At 54.5% G+C, this 21,528-nt stretch overlaps 1 protein-coding gene across 8 annotated transcripts in view; it reads right to left on the reverse strand.

Moving 5' to 3' along the window:
* PAX5 (paired box 5) overlaps positions 1-21,528 on the reverse strand; it is a 186,194-nt gene that overhangs the window by 7,001 nt on the left and 157,665 nt on the right. For all 8 annotated transcript variants that reach the window (XM_061132928.1, XM_061132925.1, XM_061132927.1 and 5 more), the window contains one exon: positions 6,756-6,842. In XM_061132928.1, coding sequence (XP_060988911.1) covers positions 6,756-6,842 — 87 coding nt within the window. The remainder of the gene's footprint in view (positions 1-6,755; positions 6,843-21,528) is intronic.

The following is a 21,528-nucleotide window of genomic DNA, read 5'->3' on the forward strand; positions in this document are numbered from 1 at the left end:
GGGTCCCTCTCCACCAGCGTCCGCAACCTCTTTCCCTTCCTCTCGCTCTCCCAGTCCAGACCACTGTCCTCTCTCACCAATGTCTTGGTCCCTCCTCAGGCCACTGCCTGCTTATAGGTTTCAGGGCCTCCTCGCCAGCTAGAGCTGGGGTGGGCAGCCTGGGGTGATCGCCCACCCCCGATTCGGTAATTCATGCTTTACTGGGACCCGGCCTTGGCCTGCTGTTTCTGAGTTGTCTGTGGTGCTCTCAGGCTGCTGCCGCGGAGCTGAGTGTTGCAACAGAGCCCACACGGCCTGCGAAGCCTGACATATTCACTAGTAGGTCCTTTACAGGGAAAGTGTGCCTTACAGGAAAAGATTTCTGACCAGGAACATGAAAAGTCATCGCTTCGTAGTTTGGCCCGTGGAAGCTTGGTGACCTAGCCCTGCCAACCTCTGAACTTCCCTCCACACCACCACCCTCCTGCTCACACTCAGGCACTCCGCCCTGCAGAATCCAATTCCACAACCTTCTCAAACACACCAGAGTGCCGGTGGCCGCTACCGCGGGGGGAGCACTTGCATCCCACCCTGCCACGTCCTTTACACATGTTGTCTCATTTAAACCCACGGGGGCAGGTAGCGCTAGCCCATTTTATCATACTCCCATGCCTCTGCGCCTTTGCCATGCTCTGCCTGCTGCCTGGAACATCTTGGCTGCACCTCACACCCGCTTCCCTGTCTGCTGCATAGCGCTGCCTCCTTCAAGTCCCCGAGTCCCTGTCTCCTCCTCTGGGACACCCCCTTTCCTGAGCCTACGCCCTGCTGCAGGCTGCACCACATCCTCTGATCACTTCCTTCTCTCCGTCTCCCCACTCCCCTGGATGGAGAGTCCCACAAAGGGGCTGGGTTCTGCTGTGCTCCGTGTTCACTCTCAGCCCCCAGCCTGGAGCCCAGCACGTGCTGTGTGCTCATCTGGGTTGGCTGAGAAAATGAGCAATAGCGCTGAGTGAACCAGCAATAGTAAAGACCCTGCCCATTCATTTGTTTATTTTTCCGACCCCATTGGCTGCAGTGCTGGGCAATAATGAACAAACGCAGGCCAATGCTCAGAATCAAGAGGGGATCAGAGCTCTGAGAACAGAGCTCTGGGAATGCAAGATTATCCTGGCAGAGTCAGGCTTTTCCTAGAGGAAGCAGGTTGGGTTGAGCTTAGGGGATGTGAAGGTTTGGGTATGTGAATACATGGGAGGAGGGAAGGGTGTGGCCCTGCTTCCTGTGACCTCCGGACACAGCCAGCGTGGGGCCTCCTGTTTCAATGCTGGGCTCTTCCCACTGTCTCTGGGCTGCTATCTTTGATGACATGCTTTGGATGAGACCTCCAGGAGCCCTGCTCCGTGCTCAGACTTCTCCCCAGGGATGAAAGAGTCTGAGGATTCTCAGGGGGACAAGCAGATTCTCAGAGCCATGGGAGTTAGAGACACTGGGCCATCCCCTCCTTTTATGGGTGAGGGTGGGGGGGATGTGGAACTGAGGCTCAACCAACCAAAGTCATGTGCCCAAAGCCACAGAGCCTGGCCTGGAATTCTGGATGTCAGTCCTGGACCAGGACTCCGTGGGCCATGATGCAGTTCACCGCCTATACAGTCATGTTGGAGAGCCGTGTTTATCCAAGTGGCTAGCAGCTGGGGTCCTGCCAGCCACTGCAGACCATGTGTCTGCTGGGGTAGGAACAGTAAGCTTCTTAATTCCCCAGGGGAGGTGGCTCATTCTGAAATCTCACCCAAATCTAAACCAGTCCTGGCAATTCTCCCAGGTTCCATGACTGGGCAGCAAGGCCTGGAGATTGCCATTCAGGCTCTATCACGCCTGGCTAAGTGACCCTGGACAAGTGGCTTCACTCCTTGAGCCTCAGTTTTCTCCTTTGTAAAAGGAGGTCACAGGGGGTGCTGTATGAGGGCACCCACGAGGCAAAGATGTGAAGGTGCTTTGGAAATTGGCACTTTTCTAAGCCCTGTATATCCTTTAACTCTTTTAATCTCCACAACAGTTCTATCAGGTAGGCACTAGTATTGCCCCCATTTAGCAGATAAGGAAACTGAGGCACAGAGAGAATAAGGAGTTTGCCCATGGTCACCCTGCTAGTATGGAATCAAGAGGACAGGATTGACCTGTGCTACCAGCCCTCCAAACCCAGCCCTAATTGGTGGACATAATTCTCCCTCCTGGCCCCCAGGAGGGCAGCAGTGACAGTGGGTGGAAGGCACGGGCACCAGCGCCAGGCGGGAATATTCCCAGAGATGGGTTTTTCTGCTGCCTCCTGCCACCGCCCTGGTTGGACTCTTGCCTCAGGTGTCTGTCGGCCTTCTCTCCTCTCCCTTCTGTGCGATGGGGCCAGCCACCCCCGGAGCATCTGCAATGCCAGCCTTGCACCCTCCCTTCAGGGCCCAGGTGAGAGGGGTGTGTGTATGTGTGCGCGTATGTGTGTGAGGTAAGGGCCAGCCCCACAAGCCCAGGCCTGGCACAGAATCAGGAAAGTCACAGGGGCTGCCCACACAAATGAGGGACAGGCCATCCTGGCTCGGCCCTCCGAGTTTCCCTGGAGGAGCTCTCACCCTGGGCTCTGACTCTCTCCCCTCTCAGAGGCTAATCTCTTGGCCAGGCCGTCCAGCGGCCCCAGTGTGAGGGCCCCATGGCAAAATCAAAGAACGCCTACATTTACCGTGAGAAATGAAAACATCACCTCACAAAGCGCTCTGTCTTCCTGGTGCCCATTAGACCTCCGTCTAGAATAAACTTGTCCTTTCTTCTGTCATTTTTCGTCTCTAATTCACATTATCATCAATTTACTTCTTGACACAGTCATTCCGGGCTCCTACGCGCTCTCTAATCCCCTTACAGCGGCCACAGGCGCTCCGGTTCTAATCCTAATTGACCGCAGCGGCCTTTCTTCCTGCCGCTAGCCCGCCACCCCGCCTGCCTGGGGCCCCAACGGGATGCCGGATCCTGGCCTTCCTGGCTGGGCCTGGCGTGGGTAGCCCGCGGGCAGCTCCCAGGAAGGAGCAAGAAGACAGCCTCAATAGGTGGCATCACTTGTCCTCACTTTGGCGGTGTGTCCCTGAACGAGGCTCCCTTCCGCCAGACAGGCTGAGGTGTGGGCAGGGTGTGTGTGAGTCCTTCCTGTTTCCACAGCTCCCCCTGTGGCGCAGAAAAGCCTCAGAGCAGATTCCCCCTGACACCCTCCCTAAGCAGCAGAAACGGTAGGTCTACTTCTCTAGCCCAGTGGGTTTCCTCCAGCTGAAGCCCTGAAGACCCTGGGGGAAGGGCAGGCTGGTGGAGGGGAACAAGCCTGGAACTTACCACTTAGGGCAGAGCAACATATGGCAGGGTTTCCCAGGTGGCACTAGTGGGAAAGAAGCTACCAGCCAATGCAGGAGCTGTCAGGGGCACGGGTTTGACCCCTGGGTCGGGAAGATCCCCCAGAGGAGGACATGGCAACCCACTCCAGTATTCTTGCCGGGAGCACCCCATGGACAAAAGAGCCTGGCGGGCTATAGTCCATGGGGCTGCAAAGAGTCGGATAGCATGCATGCATGGCAGAACAAACTTGGCGTCTCCCTCATCTTCAGGAAAGTGAGATCACTGCATTTGGGGCCTCGGGAGAGCATCATGACCAGCTCACGCTTGAATGATGCTGCTGGTGGCCATTATCTTCCTTTTACACCTGAGGCAACTGAGGCCCCCCTTGGTTGATGACCTAAGACTCCCCCGGCTGCAGATTTGGGCAGTACAGGGGCCATTTCTCATGTTGGTAACAGCCCAGTATTGTTTACACGTTTCTTGTGTTTCCAGAATTTTCTGGTGTGAGCCCCTGCTGGGAGTGGGTGCAGAGGCACCCCGCTCTGGGTGGTGACAGGACAAAGCTCCCAAACACCCTGGCTGAAGCAGCAACACAAAGCAGGCTGCCCGTCGGCACCAACAGCAGGGTGTTTATGCTGGAGCAGCCCGAGCACGTTCCCGGCTGGAGTCCCATACCTATCTCTCTGATCCTCCTAGAGATTCGGGGAGACCCCACTATTCCATAATAAATTCACTTTCTGCTTAAACTAGTGAGGGTGGAGTCTGTTGTTTGCAACTAAAAGCCTGACAGATAAAGTAACCCGGCTTTCAAAAACAGACCAGCACTGTCCTCCTGGCGTACAAGGACTGAGTTATCTGGGACTCTTGGGCTTGCTCCTATGGAGAGATAAGTCTCTTTTTCTGGTTGTAGTTCTGTTCAGACTGAATTGGTCAGGAAGAGTCAAAGTACCACCTCACACACTGATTATTAATACAGGCTCTAGAATCAGGGTGACCCGAGTTTGAGTCCTCATTCTGCTACCTGCATGCTGTGTGACCTCAAGTAAGTTAATTAACCTTTCTGAGCCTCACTCTCTTCATTGGTAAAGATAATCCTATGTGCTGTCTAGGGGATAGGATATTTGATAGGATAAAATGAGGGTAGGATAAAAACCCACATGAAGGGTTTTGCCCAGTACCTGAACAATTAGCAAGTGCTCATTTGGATGAACAGAGTTTTGCTTCTTTTTCTGTTCCCCACGCTGGTTCTGGCACCCCTCAAGGCCCTGAGCACATCCTAAGACAGGCTTTCTCATCACAGCACACCTGCCTAAGGCTCTCTCCCCCCGAGGCTGTGAGCTCTTTAGGGCAGAGTCCACAACATTTCCATACCAGACACACGGCCCACATGTAGAATTGTGCATGTCAACTGGATTTCACTCTATCTTGGGCAGCAAAGGCCTTGGATGCGGTCTAGCCCCACCCCGCCTTTGACATCCCCTTGGGCTCCTAGCTGCCCACACAATCAGGTGCAGACATCTCACTCTGGCATTCAAGGTCCCCCACCTCCTACTCTATGCCATGGCTACGCTTGCCCGAGCAGCTCCTTTCTCACTTCTCTCATTCTGGAACTTGCAGGCAAATGAGCCTATTGGACACCTCAAAAAATTAGAAAAAGGCAGCCATACCCCTGTGCCGGGGCTCAGGGCTCTGTGCCGCGCATGGGCTTGCTTTCAGCCCCCACTTGTCCCCTGGGCAGTGCACGGCCATATGTGGAGACCCTAGGTTAACATGGCCTCACTGGTGTCACGTCCCCATCACAAGGAATTCCTCCTACGGTCTGACCCAGGCCTCCTTTGTGCCACGTCCCCTGTGGGTCTCTCAGGAGCGCTGGGACCAGAGCCCTGTACAAGGTCGATTTGCAGGGAACAGCTCCCTAGCTCAGGCTCCAGACCCACCCCCCGACCCTATCCCTGCTGAAAGACTGGTTCAGGGTCAGCATTTGCCTCCTGAGACTAACTGGGCCAACTCAGAACCCAGACCTCTCAGGAGGGCTTGTTTAAGGAAAAGCATAAGGTAAGCAGACACCTGGTTCAATACTTAGAAGTAATTTTTACCAAAGCCAAAAAATAAGTCTGAGCCATCAGTCCACAGATTCAGCCCCTGTAGGAAGTCACAGAAGGTAAGAGCCCAGTCTTCTATATAATGAAATCTGCAGGCACAGGTCTGGAGCACTAGCTGGCATTGTTCCTTATTTCACCTGAAGTTTTGCATGATACACTTTCAAAATGCTTTGGGCAGTCCAAGGTTCAAATGCATGGAACAACGGCAGCCAGGAAGGGACAGCGTCTGCGTCATTGTCTGTCCTAGTCACCAAAGCACGTTGGGGAAGGGGCCAAGGCTGTGACTTCATGGCCTCCTTTGCAGACCCATGCCTGGCAACTTGAGTTCAAAGACATTAGGTTCTTGCCTTTTTGACAAAGTCTATGGTTCTCAGTGCTTAAATAATTCAGAGGATCCAGGGAATTAACAGGTTCTTACTTAAGTAAGCCTTTCTAAGCTGTGCAGACAAACCTGGATGGTCTCAGAGGCCCTTCCACATCTGACCTTAGTGGAAATTACTCAGCTGATTGCTGGGAAGGAATCATGTTGCTGCCTGGAGGCTGATGGGCTAGCTCCACCCCCAGGGTGATTGACATCTGTGAGGGGGACCCTTGCCTCATGCTCCAAAACCTTCAGCTCCAGCTTGGGCTCACCAGCTGGTGTCATGTAAGTTCACTGCAACAAAATAACGGGCTCCCCTTGGCCTTCTAAGACAGCCCTGTGGGGTGGCTCAAATATCTTTGGTGATGTACACAGATCATGCTGGCCCCAGCCATGGACCATCTGCAGTCTAAGGCCTGGGCAGAGGCTGGGCACCGTCTGAGCTTGGCCTGGCACAACTTGGCAGACCTTCAGCCACAGGGCAACCAGTTTCCTGTGGTATCCACAGCAGACATCACTAATCAACATCGGAGCCTCAGAGTCCTTATCAAGACAGACAGCCACTCCCAATCAACCCAAATCGGCCCCTGGCTGCCCTTACTTAGAGATTTATCACCAACCTGGGCAATGATCCTTAGGAAATCTGTTACTCTTAGGCAGGCACTTTTCCTGCTTTTCTCCTCCTCTCTCAATGGCCTTTTTAAATCTGTTCCCCTTCTGTGCCATCTCCCGTCGCCCACCAAGACGCCTGGGGGCGTGCTGACGGCACAAGCAAGCCTGCGGTGGTATTTGCTGTCCTGGAGTTCCAGCACACACTCCCACGTTGGCAGTGTCTGGGAGCTACCCGCCCCCTCAGTGACCAGGCCTGATGATGTAGAGGGACCCCGGTCCAGTGAGGCCCCGATGGGCGGCCGATGGCCCAGGGGCCCCGCGGGGCCTCTGCCAGTACTCACCGAGCAGCCCCGGGTTGGGGAACCTCCAGGAGTCGTTGTACGAGGGGTACTGAGCGTGGCTGTAGGGGCTCCCGGAAAACTCACTCCCTGCATGCGGTGGGCGGGAGAGAAACAGGAACCGAGCGTCAGGTCAGGTTCGGAAAAGGCCACTGGCACCGTGTCCCTCACAAACCGTGGGTACTTGGTGTAACTAATAAAGGCAAGTCCGGTCCGCCCCCTTGTCAAGAGGACAGCTGTCACTGGCATTGTCTGTATTGCCCCTTAGAACTTTACTCATCGGCGTGAATGCCAGGTGACGCTAGTGGTAAAGAATCCGCCTCCCAATGCAGGAGAGGCAAGAGCCACAGGTTCCATCCCTGGGTCAGGAAGATCCTCTGGAGGAGGGCATGGCAGCCCACTCCAGTATTCTTGCCTGGAGAACCCCATGAACAGAGGAGCCTGGCGGGCTATAGTCTGTGGGTCGCAAAGAGTCAGACACGACTGAAGCGGATTAGCACCCATGCACATATTTCCCCTGAGAACCTTTTCTTACTCTGGGAGTGAATACCAGTCTCTCACACATGTACCACTGAATTACCACATGCCAGGTATTCCCTAGGGTAGTTGGCCCATTTTGCACATGAGAAAACTGACGCCCAGGGTCTCTCACAATACAGCCTGGAATCACCCAACCCAAGCCCAGAGGCCCAGACCGTTTGCTTCTCAGACCTCAGCCCTGACTGAGGTCACTCCAGGACCACAGCGTGGGTGCAGTGCCACCTCCCATGTGTTTCCTGGGTGGCTCTGGACTGGAAGGCCAAAGATGACCCCAACTCTGGTCTACCCCTCCGGGCTGTGAATCCGGAGGTGGCTGCTCCCCAGGCCTCTCTCCAACGGGGAAGATGAGACATAAACTCAGACCCTCTGCCAGGAGGAGGCGGAGGGCACTTTGCTGACATGGAGGGACTAGCCAAAGGGCTGGGGGAGCACAGAAGAGCGCGGGGTTGGGGCCTCTGGGCCTGGGGGGAGGAGCAGGAGCTGCAGGCCGCGCCGGGTGGGACAGCACTGGGCCTGGGGGCCAGAGTGGAGCCTGAGGACCGTGCACTCCCGCCCAGCGGCTCGCGGAGCCATGACGCTTGCCTTTGGCACTTGCCTCCCTTCCAGCCGCAGGAGGGCCTCTAGACCGCTGGGCAGTCACAGGAGAGGAGCCCAGAATCCCCGTGGCTCTGTAACAGGACAGGCTCCGCCTGTCGGCTCCCTTTGGCTGGGCTTCTGCGGGCACAGGGGCCCCCGTGCCTGTTAGCCGGTTGTATGGGCAGCTGGCTATTGAGCGGCTTTTTAGGCCGCTGGTTACAGAGCATGTGGGCCCCTCCCTGGCAGTGGTGACAGGAGTCTCCCAGCCCCATGAGACCACACTCGGCACCATCCACGCTCCCATGGACTCTTTTAGGTGCCAAAGGGCCGAAAGGCAGGAGCCTCTAGAAGGGCCACCAGCCCCAAGTCAGGACTTGGAGCACCGCTCTTCCCTGGGAGGCCTCAGCTGACATCTTAGGGCCCCTGGGGCTCCACCAGGTACAGTGGGAACGAAACAGCAGGGCTGAGAGCCAGCCGCTCCCAGCCCGCAGGCCCAGCTGGCCTCCTCCCCACTTCCACCAGCAACCGCAGGCAGAATGTGTGCGTGTGCGCGCGCACACACACACATGCACACGTGTGCTCCTCCTTGGGGCTCTCTGGGGGCCACTCCCAGCCTGACAGGCTGAGCCTTCCAATTCTCTGTTTTTTATGCCTCAGTGGTCAGGGTGTCAGGTTCCGGCGAACGAAGGAGAGCGTGGTGACAGTGCGGGGCCGCGGCAGCTCAGCCCCCGGCATATCCATCAGCGCCATGGCACCTCCTCCTCCTCCTGGGGGGTCCGGTGGGGGAGCAGAGAGACCGAGCTGCCTGGAGAAGGGGGACAGCCGCACTTCCCCCGGGGCTCTGGGCACCCTCAGAGCTGCCCCATCAGAGGCGCTTCCTGACAGCACTGCGCCTGGCCCCGGGGCATGGGGCTATACCGGCTAAGGCTGTCTCAGCATCTCCATCGAGCAGCACCAGGCCCATCTGCCAGGCCCAGCTCCAAGGCCACCTCTTCCAGGAAGCCTCCTTGATCTCCAGCCCCTCAAAGTACAAGCCTTGGGCCTACCGAGCTGGAGCTACTTAGTTAACTGTCCTGTTTTCCATCCTGCACCCTCCCCCTCAACTTTGTCCCCAAATTGGCAACAGGCCATAAACAGTTCCGACTCCTCTAGAGGATGTGCCTAAGTCAGTGTTGCTCACCGTCCTCGACCACGTCCCCACCTGCCTGACCTTCTAGAATCTCACTCCGATATCTCTTCCTCTGGGAAGCCCCCCTCGATCCCCTCTGAGGGTGCACTCCATCTCCCGCTGAGCCCAACACCAGGTTTGCCCTGCGACATGGGAGTGTCTGTCTTCAGGTCAGTGTGACTCCGCTCAGCACCCACACACCACCCACCCCCCGTGTGACAGCCCGTCCACAGCAGTCAGCGCCCCAGGAACCATCCGTAGCTCCCCACCTCCGCCGGGACACTGCGGTCTCGTCTACACTGCTCTCTCCCTCACCTCCTTCCAGGCTCTGCTCCAAAGTCACTTCTAAACCATTGCATTTCCCATGGAAACACCTTCCACTTTCCCTGCTGAACTTTTCTCCATGGAACTGATCACAAGCTAACATATCTTACTAACTGTGCTCATCTTTCTTGTTAATCCTATGTCCTCCACGAGGAGATAAGCTCCCCGGGGCCAGGAAGTGTATGCTTGCATCTCCATGTCTAGCAGGCCCTGAAAACCATTCATTGAATGAGTGAAGGAGTGGGAACTCCTCCATCTACCAGAGACGACTCTCAAGGCTTCCCTTATTAACACCACTGGCCAGGGGTTTATTGAGCACCTGCTATGTGCCAAGATTCAAACCAGTTTACGTGATCCATTGCCCAGGTTCCATCTACCATGCTGTCCTGCTCCCTGGTGGGAGGGATGAACCTCCAGGGACCCACCCCGCCTGGTGTGTTTGGAGCAGTGGCGTGGTGGCACCCTCAGTGGGCTGCCGTCCTGTGAGATGCCCCCTGAGAGTGCGCCCTCTGGGTGAAGGGAGCTCGACCATCTCCAGGGCAAGAGGTCGACCTCAGGGCTGGTCCAGCCACATGCTGGGGCCTCTGGATGAAGAGCCACACAGGCAGCTGGCAGGGCGTGGGCGGTCCTCACCCACGAGACGTGGGGGTGGGTGGGGGGCGGGGCAGGTCCTCAGTTGCCGAGGAAGATGCCTGTCTGTAGACCTGGCCTAGTCAGCCATAAGGATGGCTGGGGAGCAGCAGACCCCCCAGACTCGAGCCCACATGATGCCACTGAACCCAGTGGTCCTCAGTCAGTTTGGCACAGAAGCTGAGAGCAAGGGTTCTGGAGCCAGACTGTTGCTGCTGCTGCTAAGTCGCTTCAGTCGTGTCTGACTCTGTGTGACCCCATAGACGGCAGCCCACCAGGCTCCCCCGTCCCTGGGATTCTCCAGGCAAGAACACTGGAGTGGGTTGCCATGTCCTCCAATGCATGAAAGTGAAAAGTGAAAGTGAAGTCGCTCAGTCATGTCCGATTCTTAGCGACCCCAAGGGCTGCAGCCTATCAGGCTCCTCCGTCCATGGGATTTTCCAGGCAAGAGTACTGGAGTGGGGTGCCATTGCCTTCTCCGGGTGGAGCCAGACAGCTGGAGCCCAAATCCTGCATCTGCCTATTCCTAGCTCAACAGGTTGACCATCATCAGGATGCTCAACCCCTCTGGGCCTGTTTTCTCCTCAGTAGTCGGGACAATGAACAGATCCCACTGCCCATGGTCACTGCAGAGACTGGATGAATGATACACAGTGTCTGGCATGCAGTGATTGCTCATCAAATGTCAGCCACAAGGACCACGAGCTGACATCAGTTACCAAGGCTTCCTCCGCATCTAGAATCTCATTTAACTTTCCTGACAGTCCTGTGAAGTTCCCAAGACGGGTGCATCTATCTGCATTTTATATGAGCAAATGGAGGCTCAGGAAGGTGGGGGGACTTGTCTAGGGTGGGGGGCAACTCCAAGTCCAGCCTCCTGTCTCCCAGCCCAGGACCCTCTGCCCACGCGGCACCATGACACCGCCTTCCCACCCCAGGGCCTCTGTCTTCCATTTGCACAAGGGCAGGTGAGACCCAGTGATGTCCAAAGACCCTTCCTGTCTTCTGAGCCTGAATTTCACTTCTCAGGTGCCATGCTGCTCCCAGCAGGGAGGGAGGCTCTGTGGGCTCCACCAGATGACGACTTCCTTTGGGACTAGAGGTTTCAATCTCCTGCTGACTCTCCCTTGCTTAAATTCACCACCATCACAGCACCCAAGGAGCATTCACCTTCTTTCCTTTAACTCTTCGGACTGCAGCTTAGAAAAGTGAGTCTGGTCCAGCCAAGAGAATTTCCAGGAAAGCACTAGGAATGCTTTCTGCGGTGAGAGGAGCATATGAGCAGGAGAGGTAGGGGTTTGATGTGCAGACGGAGACAGGGCATTCCGGGCACAAGCTGAGGTCTGGAGTTGGGGGGTCAGAGTGTGCCCCCTGCCCAGCCAGGTCTTCACAAGGCCCTGGAAGAGGCAGCCCACGGAGCAGAGTGGGGTGGGGCAGAAACATCATGCTTTTCTCCCTTTAGGGCTGGGACTGGAGAAGCCTTCAGACTTGGCAGTACCTGGACCTGGAGAACAGGCTGGAGGAGGTGAGCCCACGGTCAAGGAGAAGCTGTGGCTGCAACCCACGCGATGGGGAATGGGAGATGGGGAACGTCCACAGGCACAGACGACGCTCCTCAAGGGCAGGAGTGAGACTGGGAAGGCAGGATGTGAAAGTCCACTTCTGGCTCATGGTTGGGGTCCCGGAGGAGCGGCCAGATGGCCCAAGATAGACAGAGCTCTCACCATGACACTTCTCTCATGACCAAGGATACCATGGGGCTCTCACCTCTTCTGCTCACTGATCCGTGCTTTGGGCATCTCTCAAAAATACCAGCCCATTTAAACTGGGCAACCTGTTCTTGATGCATTAACAGAAAAGCTCCTGTGACGCCCAGCGGGGGTGCCAGCCCCCACCCAGCAGCTGTCACGCAGCAGGCAGCAAGACCTCCATCTGAGGAATCACAGCACACAGGGCCTCCTCGGAGATGGCTTCTGGGCCGTCTGCTGGTGCACCCCCAGAAACCCCCAAGAACTCTCAACAACGAAACATGCGTCATCATCTCCTCCATCTCCAGCACCCCCAGGAGCGAGCAGTCCTGGGGAGAAAGCAGGACTGGACCTTCTGAGACAAGGCCTGGGATTGGCCCTGGGAGCTGGACCCCCACACTGGGGCCCACACAAGGCCAGCGCAAAGTGGGCAGGGGCCGGGGAGGGGGCTGCCCGTGGGGTGGGTGTGGGCGTCGTGTGGCAGGGCTCAGGGGGAGCTTGCCCCACGCTCTGCAGCGGCCTTAGGGAAGTAACGGAACCTCTTTGGGCAGAGTCTTCTCATCGTAAATATGGGCCTAATAGGAACCTACGTCATAGGACTGGGGAGAGGTAAACGAGATAATATTGTTGGATGCAGAGAATTACCTTTTCCCATGCCAAGGAGACTGGGGAAGCTGGGAAGAGAGGGGAGAGGAAAAGGCCTCCTCTAAAGACTGAATCAGACCCTAAAAGGAATTTTATAGCTTTATTTATTTTTATTGCTGAGTTCTTGGATGTGCAAAAGGAGGCCCAGAGCGGGGTTCAGGAGTGAGGATGGAGAGGGGTCAAGGTTGGTGTGAGAGGAAGGCGGGACCTGAACTGGGGGAGGTTCTGTTATCAAGAGGGAGCAGGCAGACAAAAGGAGACGCCATGGGGGTGGAGAACATTCGAGAAGTGAGCGTCTAGGGGACTTCCCTGGTGGTCCACTGGCTGACTCTGCACTCCAGTGAGGGGGCCTGGGTTTGATCCCTGGGCAGGGAACTAGATCCCACATACTGCAACTAAGGTTTCACAGCCGTAACTAAAGCGGTCATGCTGCAAGGAGGACGGAAGACTTCGAGTGCCACAACTAAGGCCCAGCACAGTCAAATAAATAAATAAAATATTGAAAAAAAGAAGTGGACGTCTAACTCCCATTTTAAGCCATCCACATTGGGACATAAAGCCTGCCACATGCTCAAATGCCTATATGACTGGGCTGGTGTTTTCTCCCCACGTGGAAATTGAAGGAAGCAGCTGAGTGCCACATTTGGGCAGCGGGTGGCATTGAGGTGAAAGACGGTGGTCCAAGAACAGTATGGATCACAGAGCCCAAGAATTCTGCGACATCAGGAAGCCGGAGCCACAGGTGGGCACGTCTGGCTGAAGTTAGGAAGCGTCCAGAGGGCGTGGCACTCCATCCGAGGATAACCCACCCAAGATGCTAGAGCAGAGAATGCTGGGGTTCAGGCTGAGGGACTCGGCCTCTCACTGGGCATCCGAGGGGCTGGCGATCACTCCCCTTGCTCTCACCCACCCCCAGCAACCCACTCCTTCCCGGAACTAACGCAAGGTAAACCTGGCCATTACCCGCTCTCTACACCACAAATTTATCTTACATTAAACCTGGCCAACCTCTGCTGGGACTCATCATCCCAGATCTCATGGACTAGACGAACTTGAAAGATAATTTCCTTCAGCCTCCCCTTCCCCAGGGCCACATGACCAGGCAGGGCCACAGTAGGATCAGGACACTTGCCTATCCCTAGGTCCTCGGGCTTCCACCATCTCAGGGAGAGCTTCACTGGGCCAGCCGGCCCTCTCCTCCCCATTCCCCACCTCTGGTATGTCTGAGAATTTTCAAATACAGAGCAAAGTTGAAAGAGTTTTACAGTGAACACTGTGTACCCACTACCTAATTCCATCATCAATATTTTCTTACACTTGCTTTATCAACTGTCTCCCTCCAGCCTTTCATTCATCTTATCTTTTGTGTATTTCAAAGTAAATTGGAAACATCAATATACTTTCCCCTAAGTAATTCAGCATGCATATCATTAACTGAAATTCATTATTTGTTTAGAAGTTTTTTCTTTTGCTATAAAGTGTACACATAATGAAATGCACAAATCTTAAATATACTATCACTGTGTTTTGACAAATACATACACCTGTGTCATTCAAACCTCTATCAAGATACAGAACCTTAAACTTCACCCCAGAGAAGGAAAGTTCTCTTCTGCCAGAGAAGGGGGTCTTTTGACCCACTGAGAACCCAGTTACTTGGTGATCTGACTGAGTCATTCCCCCATGAATACGGAGCTCTACGATTAGCATTGACAATCCAAACCCTGATGGCTAAAAGGCACCTGACCTGCAAATCAAAAGCCCTTGCAAAGCTATTGTATTAAACAGAATCAAGCTGAGGAATGGATGGTCTCCCTTCAAAGACCCAGAAAGAAAGCAGAGGTTTAAGAAATTTAGGATAAATGGTGGATTTTCCCAAAACAGTACTGTCTTCCAAACATAGAAGAGTTTACTGTAAAAAAAAAAAAAGAAAAGAAAAGAAAATGAAGTAACTAGAAAGGATTGATTGAAATAAAAGTTTACAGGAGGCCACAAGAAAAGGCACGGAATGCAGCTGCCCTGAAGATGCCAGGGCCAGGAAAACCATCAGAATCAGAAATGTTTTCAGTTTACCCTTCGTTAAAAGCTCAGAGATGGCAAGAAAGTTGAAGTTTCCTAAAATTCTCCGAAGTGACAGGTAAACGGGCTCAGTGTAGCTCTTAATTAACCCAAAACGACACCTGCCAGATGATGGGGATTTGCAGAGCGCGCCGGGGGCCGACCCCATCTGCAGATGGTGGGCTCCCACCTCCGCTCCAGACCTTGGCTGACTGTAATTAACATACGGAAAGTCTTTCAAAGTGACTTCACTGCCAAGTTCTATTTCTGAAGGATTCGGACTGGGCTTTGAAAGGAAATCTTTGCACAGGAAGAGGAAGGAAGGATTTGAAAAGGGCCTGTGAGATTTCTCCAGTCACTCTCTACGGTTTTGTAGAACTGCGTGGTACACCATGGCTCAGGGGTCAGTGGGTAGCTGGGCAGATACAACCCTGTCTGTGGCCAGAGTGATCCTGACCATAGCACCCAACACAGGCATTGTCAGCCTTGCAAATATATTACATATTGTTTATATAATCACATTATATAATATACCACATATTATTATAACATACACACACATATATTTTATCACACATACATGCAAGTGTACACACAATATGTATAATACACACATGTCCACATATACCCGTATGCCCACACACACACGAGATTCTGGGGCTCTGTGAGTGATCTTGACCAAGTTTTTCTTTTCACCCAGACTCAGTTTTCTCATCTGTATAGGTGGCGTGTACGGGAGAGATTTAAATAGCTGACCTCAAAGGGCTTTCATCACTCAGATCCTCCTCTTTCCCACTTTCATTACACCCATTCCTACCCGAGTCTCCGTGAAGGCCAAGGTTTCTCAACCATCCTCTCTGCAGAGCCAGACCTCCCTGGGCTTCCAACAGAGAAAGGAAAACCCAAGCAAGCTTGGTAAAGGTCAGCCCTGTCAACCCAGACAGCCCAGAACACAGAGCATCGATCCGTCCCTGGAAAAAACCTCTTCTCCCACCAGCAAGGCCAGCCACGAAGGCCTTCAGAAAAGCCAAGAGAGGAGAAAAACCAAGGGAGAGGGCGAGAGTGAGGGGGAGAAGGTAGAATGTCTCCTCTCTGCTTCTCTAGGGAGCCATGGACTTCACAGCCGGACAGCGGTGCTGGCCAGGGCAGAGGCAGGGTGCTGCCCCTGGCCTTGGTCTCCTGCACGAGGAGGCTGTGTGCCTTCAGCCCGCTTCCTGTTACCTACAACCACAGACCCTGAATACTGGAAGCCTTCAGGGAACTTAGGGGAAACGACGCAACAGTCACATTTCAGTGCCTCCAACAGGGACCACAGGGCCTGCACAGACCCCACCAGCTGGCTGCCCATCAGAGGCGAGAAGTGGGCTTCCGGAGCCACGCGGGGCCAGCAGAAACAGCCGCTGGTCCGACCAGCGCTGCTTGGTTTTCACTTGTTTGTTTATTTTCCACACTGTGTTATTTCTTCCCTGGCGGCCCAGTGTTTTGAAGGGGCGAGTGTGTCATCAGCTACAGAACAAGCGATTTACAACTGTCTTGTTCCCAAGGCTGATTTCCTCTCTTTCTGCGATGTGCCCGGCCCCTGTAGGTATTTCCACGTGTGACCCGTGGCTATGCTATGACTCATATTGAGTAATTCTGATTCCGTTTTAATCTGATCTCTTGCTGGGGTATTATTCCAAAATTCTGTCGCAATGTTCTCATTTAAGCAAACAATGCACATGACAACAGTGTTTCACTGGGGCGTAAGACCACCCCTCATTTGTGAGTGTGTGTAAAGAACAGTGGAGTCCTTAGTTTCCAGTCTGCCCTTACCTGGGAGTACCCACAGGCAGCACATGTGTGAGGACCAAGCTGCAAGGTAATGCCCAGGATTCTCAGAGTGAGCCTGCAGGGTCTGTCCCAGAGAATTTCCCAACCATATCTCCCACTGCCCCACCGCTCTTCATCTGAAACGCCACCTTCCTCCTGCTCCTCATGTCCAGCCCCCCACCTTATCAAAAGATGGCTCAAATACCACCTCCTCCAGGTAGCCTTTCTGGATTGATCATCCCCACTTTCCCCTAAGCCTCCAACCCTGGCTCTGGCTGGGAGCACTTCCTGTCCAGACTCAGGATGGTTGTCCAGACTCTGGCTTCTGCCGTTGATAAGTTTGTGGCTCCTCCTTGTGCCTGACAGATAGCAGCAGCCCCCGCTGTCCTCCCCTGCTATGGACGGCCCCACCCACAGTGCTAACACTCGCTGGATGAGCACACGCATGCCCTACAACTGTGCCTTGAGCCAGGTGCTTCCAGTGTCAACAGAAACGGGTCATGAAACACTGTGGTCTTTGGTCTTGGATAGAAGCCTGATGCATGAAGCAGAGACAGAGAAAGACAGCAAAACACACAGGAAAAAGCTGTGGGCTATGTCTGCTGCAGCGGCCTGGCTGCAGGCCCCACAGGTGGAAAGGAACACTGGATGGGTGCCCTCCTGACGGGCTAGGACCCCCACCAGGCCTCTCTGGGCCTCTGTGTCACATAATGATAGCAACAAGGTTGGATCACTCCCAAAGAGCAAAGAAAAATCTTTTTAAAAGGAAGAAGTCAAACCCACTGATGGTTACAGTTCAGAAACCAGGACCAGACGGCATTCCAAGCACAGCAGGGCTGGAAAACGGAGAAGGTTCCTTTCCCTTAGTACTCATTTGGCCATCAGAAGATGCTGGGTCTAGAGTCTACCTGGAAACTTTCTTTGAGTGACCAGGATGTGACTCAAAGCCCCCATCCCAAGCCTAACCTGCCAGACTGCAGGTTCTACAGAATTCAGCTGGAGTGGTATTGAACTGTATTCCCGAGAAAACCCAGCTCACATGCCTGTGACGGCTGTCTGATAAATTCACGGGAGTCCTGCATGTCCACTCCATTCAGCATTCAAACTGCCCCTGCTCCACACAGAGCTCTGTGCTGGACCGCCTCCGCACGCGCAGTGGATGGAGCCCAGGCCCCAGTCCTCAGGGCACTCCCAGCATCTAAGAGGCTTCCTTAGACCAGAACTGGACACGCAGGCATCCGTTACCAGCGTGGAGGACTTAGGAGCAGAGCAGAAGTTATCGTTTATCCTGGCTGGGGCGTCCAGGAAAGCTGCCTGTAAGAAGTGGCCGTGATCTAGGCTTTGAAGGACATGGAAGCTGCTTCATTTAACGGGTAACCGAAATCTGCTCCACCAGCCCTGGCTGCATTCTGAACAGACACAGTGTACGGCCCCTGTCCCCATGGAAGGGACCCTGGGGGGCGAGGCAGTCTCCAACTCCTCTCAGATAGAAGGGGGTTCTATAGGACACAATGCATCCTGGTGCAGAATGGGCCACAGAGACCCAGCTCTTATCTGTTTCAGCTCCCCGTCAAGGCAACTGCCAAAGAGGACCACTGACCGATAAACCCCGAAACCCCTGAACAACCCCAAACCACACCACCGCTTTGGTAAATAGGCAGGCACTCATAATCTGCACAGGTAGTTAGATCAGCCTTGGCTGCCATTCTGGTTGATAACTGAGGCGATGGGGAAGACCTCAGGCTAGGAGCTGGTCAGTCCTTGTCAAAGCCCCTCAACTACTTAGGTGAGTGGCCTTGGAGAAGTCACTTTACATCTCTGAACCTGAGTTCCTTATTTGCAATGTGGCATTACAACATCACACAGGACTCGATAACAATATCAACGCATTTCAAAGTCTTCTGTGAACCAAAAAGTGTTCTACAGACACGAGGGTCTGTTATTGGATGTTTAACTCAGGTCTTGGCACATAACACATGCTTGGTGTGACAGATGGAAAAAACGGATGCACCGGGACTTGTTTTGAATGAAAATTATATTTCCAGATGATTTTCTCATATTTCAACAAGTGCCCCAAATTTTGATTGTAGGGAAAGCCTTCAACTAGGAGTCAGGGCCTCAATCTCATTCTGTCCCTACCACTGTGTGACCTTGGACCTGTCCCTTTCAAATTCACTTAGCCTCGGTTTCCCCAAATGAACCAATGTGGGTGGGAGGTAGACTAGATTGGTTTCCATTCTCTCTGCACTAGGGAGCATTTTCTCTCCCCTGACTCCCTCTCAGGTGTCCATCTGCTTGCTTAAACTATGGGTCCAACCCCATGCCCTTTGAGAGTGTTCTGTGAGGTCTTTTTTTCCGGGAAAATAGACAATTTCCACCAGGCTGCCTACAAAGCTGAAACAAGCCTCCAGCCTCAATCACCAGCTCCCAGACTCAGAAACCAGCCGCAGCCCCTGGCAGCTCAGAGGCCCTCTCACCTCCCCACGCATTCCCAGAGCCTCCTGGGATGCCTTCTCTCAGCCCACGTCAGCCCAAAGCTCTGAGTTACTTTCCTGTGGCCGAGACCTTGGCCTGTCCCTCAGAGCAGCCAGGGGTCGTCCTTGGAAGAACCGCCTGCCCCCAGCTGGGCCCGGCTCAGCGCGGAGGCCCGAGCTTCCTGCCGCTGACTAATGAGAGGAGGTGATGGTGTCACACCTTGCCGGGAAGTCACAGGGCTGGTGCCGACCCACGCTGCCTGCCATCAAATTTTAATGCTGCTGCTGACATATTTATGGAATGCCTCACCAAGTGTTTGCGAGGAGACCAGACAAGATTTACCTCCACAATTACTACCACGATGCGCCGGCTCTGCTGTGCCCTGGGAACTTGCAGCACAGGCGGCCGGAGCCCTGGTGCGCCCCGAGGAGGATCGCACTCAATTCCACACACCTTTCCCGCCCCCAGAGCGCAAGACCTGGGGCTGGAGCGCAGATGAATCACACACGGTCCCTGCCAACTGAGAGCTCGCAGTCCACGGGAAGGGGCGACACACACATCGATCACTCGATTCCTGCGTGGCCGGGGACCATTGCACAGATCCAGGGAGACAGGCAGGCTGGGCTAAAGAGCGGAAAGGTATTTTCTCTATCAGAGTCAGGGTCAAGAGCAAAGCCAAAAGCGGGGCTCCACGGGGCCACTCAGCTGCTTCAGCCCTCTTAGTCATTCCTCTGCCTGGAAGGGCCCCGTGGTCTCCATCTCTCCCCACTGCTGGGCTCAGCGCCTCTCCTTTCATAGCTGCGCCCCCATTCAATCCTCGGGGTGCCCTCTCCAAAGGCCTATGGAGTGGATGTAGCCTCCGGGTTCCTCTCCCTTCCCCACCGTGTCAACAAGTCCCTTCCTCTTCACGCCATAGGGCTCTCTCTGAGCGGAGAGGTGCCAGAGGGCAGAAGGAATGTACATGATCCGGGTCCGTGTTCTCAAACCTTGCCGCCTCCTTAGAGTCCTCTAGGGAGCTTTAGGAAAGCCACACAACCAAGACACCCCCAAAGTAGTTCAATCAGAGTCTCTGGGGTGGGACCAGGTACCAGGATTGGTCCAAACTCCTGCGGTGATTCCTCGTACAGTGAGTGAGAAGCAGGGGACAGGCCCTAGCTACTCAGCGTGCAGTAGCATCAGTGGATTTTGTTAGAAACGTGGGGTCCCAGGCCCCAGTCTAGTGTTCCTGAACCAAACCTGCTCTGGAAGATGATGCCCACATGGTCTGTCTGCAGTAAAGTTTGAGAAGCACTCACTCACATTAAGGAGTTTCCCAGGGTCCTTGGAGGCGCACTGTGTCTAGTCCCCAGGCCTCCTGAAACCGGGCCCCTAAGAAAGCCGGCCTCTAAGAAGGCTAACCGCCAACAGCTGACCGCTAAGGGGCCGGCTGGCGTGGGGGCACTGCCGGCAGTGGTTGGGCAGCTGCCACCAGTAAGCAAGCTTGCTGAAGCACTTGCCCTGTGGAGGGAGCTGAATCAGGACAGCCCTCAGGCCGATTCTCACAACTGTCAACTGGACCAGAGGCAGGAGTCCTAGGGAAGTCCCACCTCTACCACAAACTTAGTCTTCCCCAGTCCAGGCCTCGTTTCCTCACGGGTGAGATGGTCAGCCCTGCAGCTGGCTGCGCTAGTGGAGACCTATTCTTTCCTAAATCTGCCTGACACTTTCATCCGTGTCCTCTGTGACCAGCCCACAGACCTAGCTGAGAGGCAGCTTAGTGGGGAGGGACCTAGGAGGGGGAAGGAAGATGTCTTTGGGGGCCCGGGAAGGAAGAGTGAAGAAGCTTCCTAAGGGTACAAATGCAGGGTGAGCTGCAGGGCGGGGACCCCCAGGGGTCCCGGGGAGACCCAGGGTGCATCTACGTTGGCGCTGGGCACACAGCAGACAATGTTTCATCGGCCTACTCGTTCAGCAGGTGTTAGCTGAGTGCTTGCTAAATACCAGGCACTGCTCTGGACACTGAGGATACAGCCACGAACAAAACAAACACTCCTGCTCTCAGGGCACTTATATTCTAGTGACACAAACAGACAATAAATAGGGAAAAAAAATAAAGTATACATTATGCGTTAAGAAGAAAACATAAGGAGATGATATAGGGGCTGGGGATGGCTTCACCAAGAAGGTGACTTTCGAATAAAGAGGTGAAGGAAGTGACAGTCAGACCCGTGAATATCTATGGGAAGGGCAGTCTGTGCAGAGGGAACGGCAAGTGCAAAGGTCCTGAGGCTGGAGTGCGGGTGGAATGTTGGAGAAGCAGAGAGGAGGTCTGTGAGGCTGGAGAGGAAAAGCGAGGGAGGGGCAGGTAGAGATGAGTTCAAGGAGGGAAGCAGGAAGGGGAAGATCTTGTGAGAACGTCAGCCTCTACCCTGAGACAGCAAAAGAGGGACAGGACCAGACTCAGACTGTAACAGGCTCACCCTGGCTGCTCTGGTGAAAATGGACTCAAGGGGGTAAGGCTGGCACTGGGGAGACCAGAAAAGAGGATACCACAAACATCTGCTGAAAGACAGACCCACCCACAGAGTGGGCACCTCTGGCCACGTGGATCTTCAAGCTACGAGGCTGGAAGGGCCAGGCATTGTTTGGCCATGAAAGCAGACGGTCAGCTGGCTGAGGCCAAGGACATTCATAGGGTGAGGCCTGATATGGACTGCCTGGATTCTAGTCTTGACTCCGCATGGCCCTGGGCCAGCCCATTCCTCTCACCGAGCCTAAAACAAAAGTAATCATCAGGAGCGCACCCACAGGGCTGTGGTGAGAA

Source organism: Dama dama, chromosome 29, assembly GCF_033118175.1.
Source record: "Dama dama isolate Ldn47 chromosome 29, ASM3311817v1, whole genome shotgun sequence".
NCBI lineage: Eukaryota > Metazoa > Chordata > Mammalia > Artiodactyla > Cervidae > Dama > Dama dama.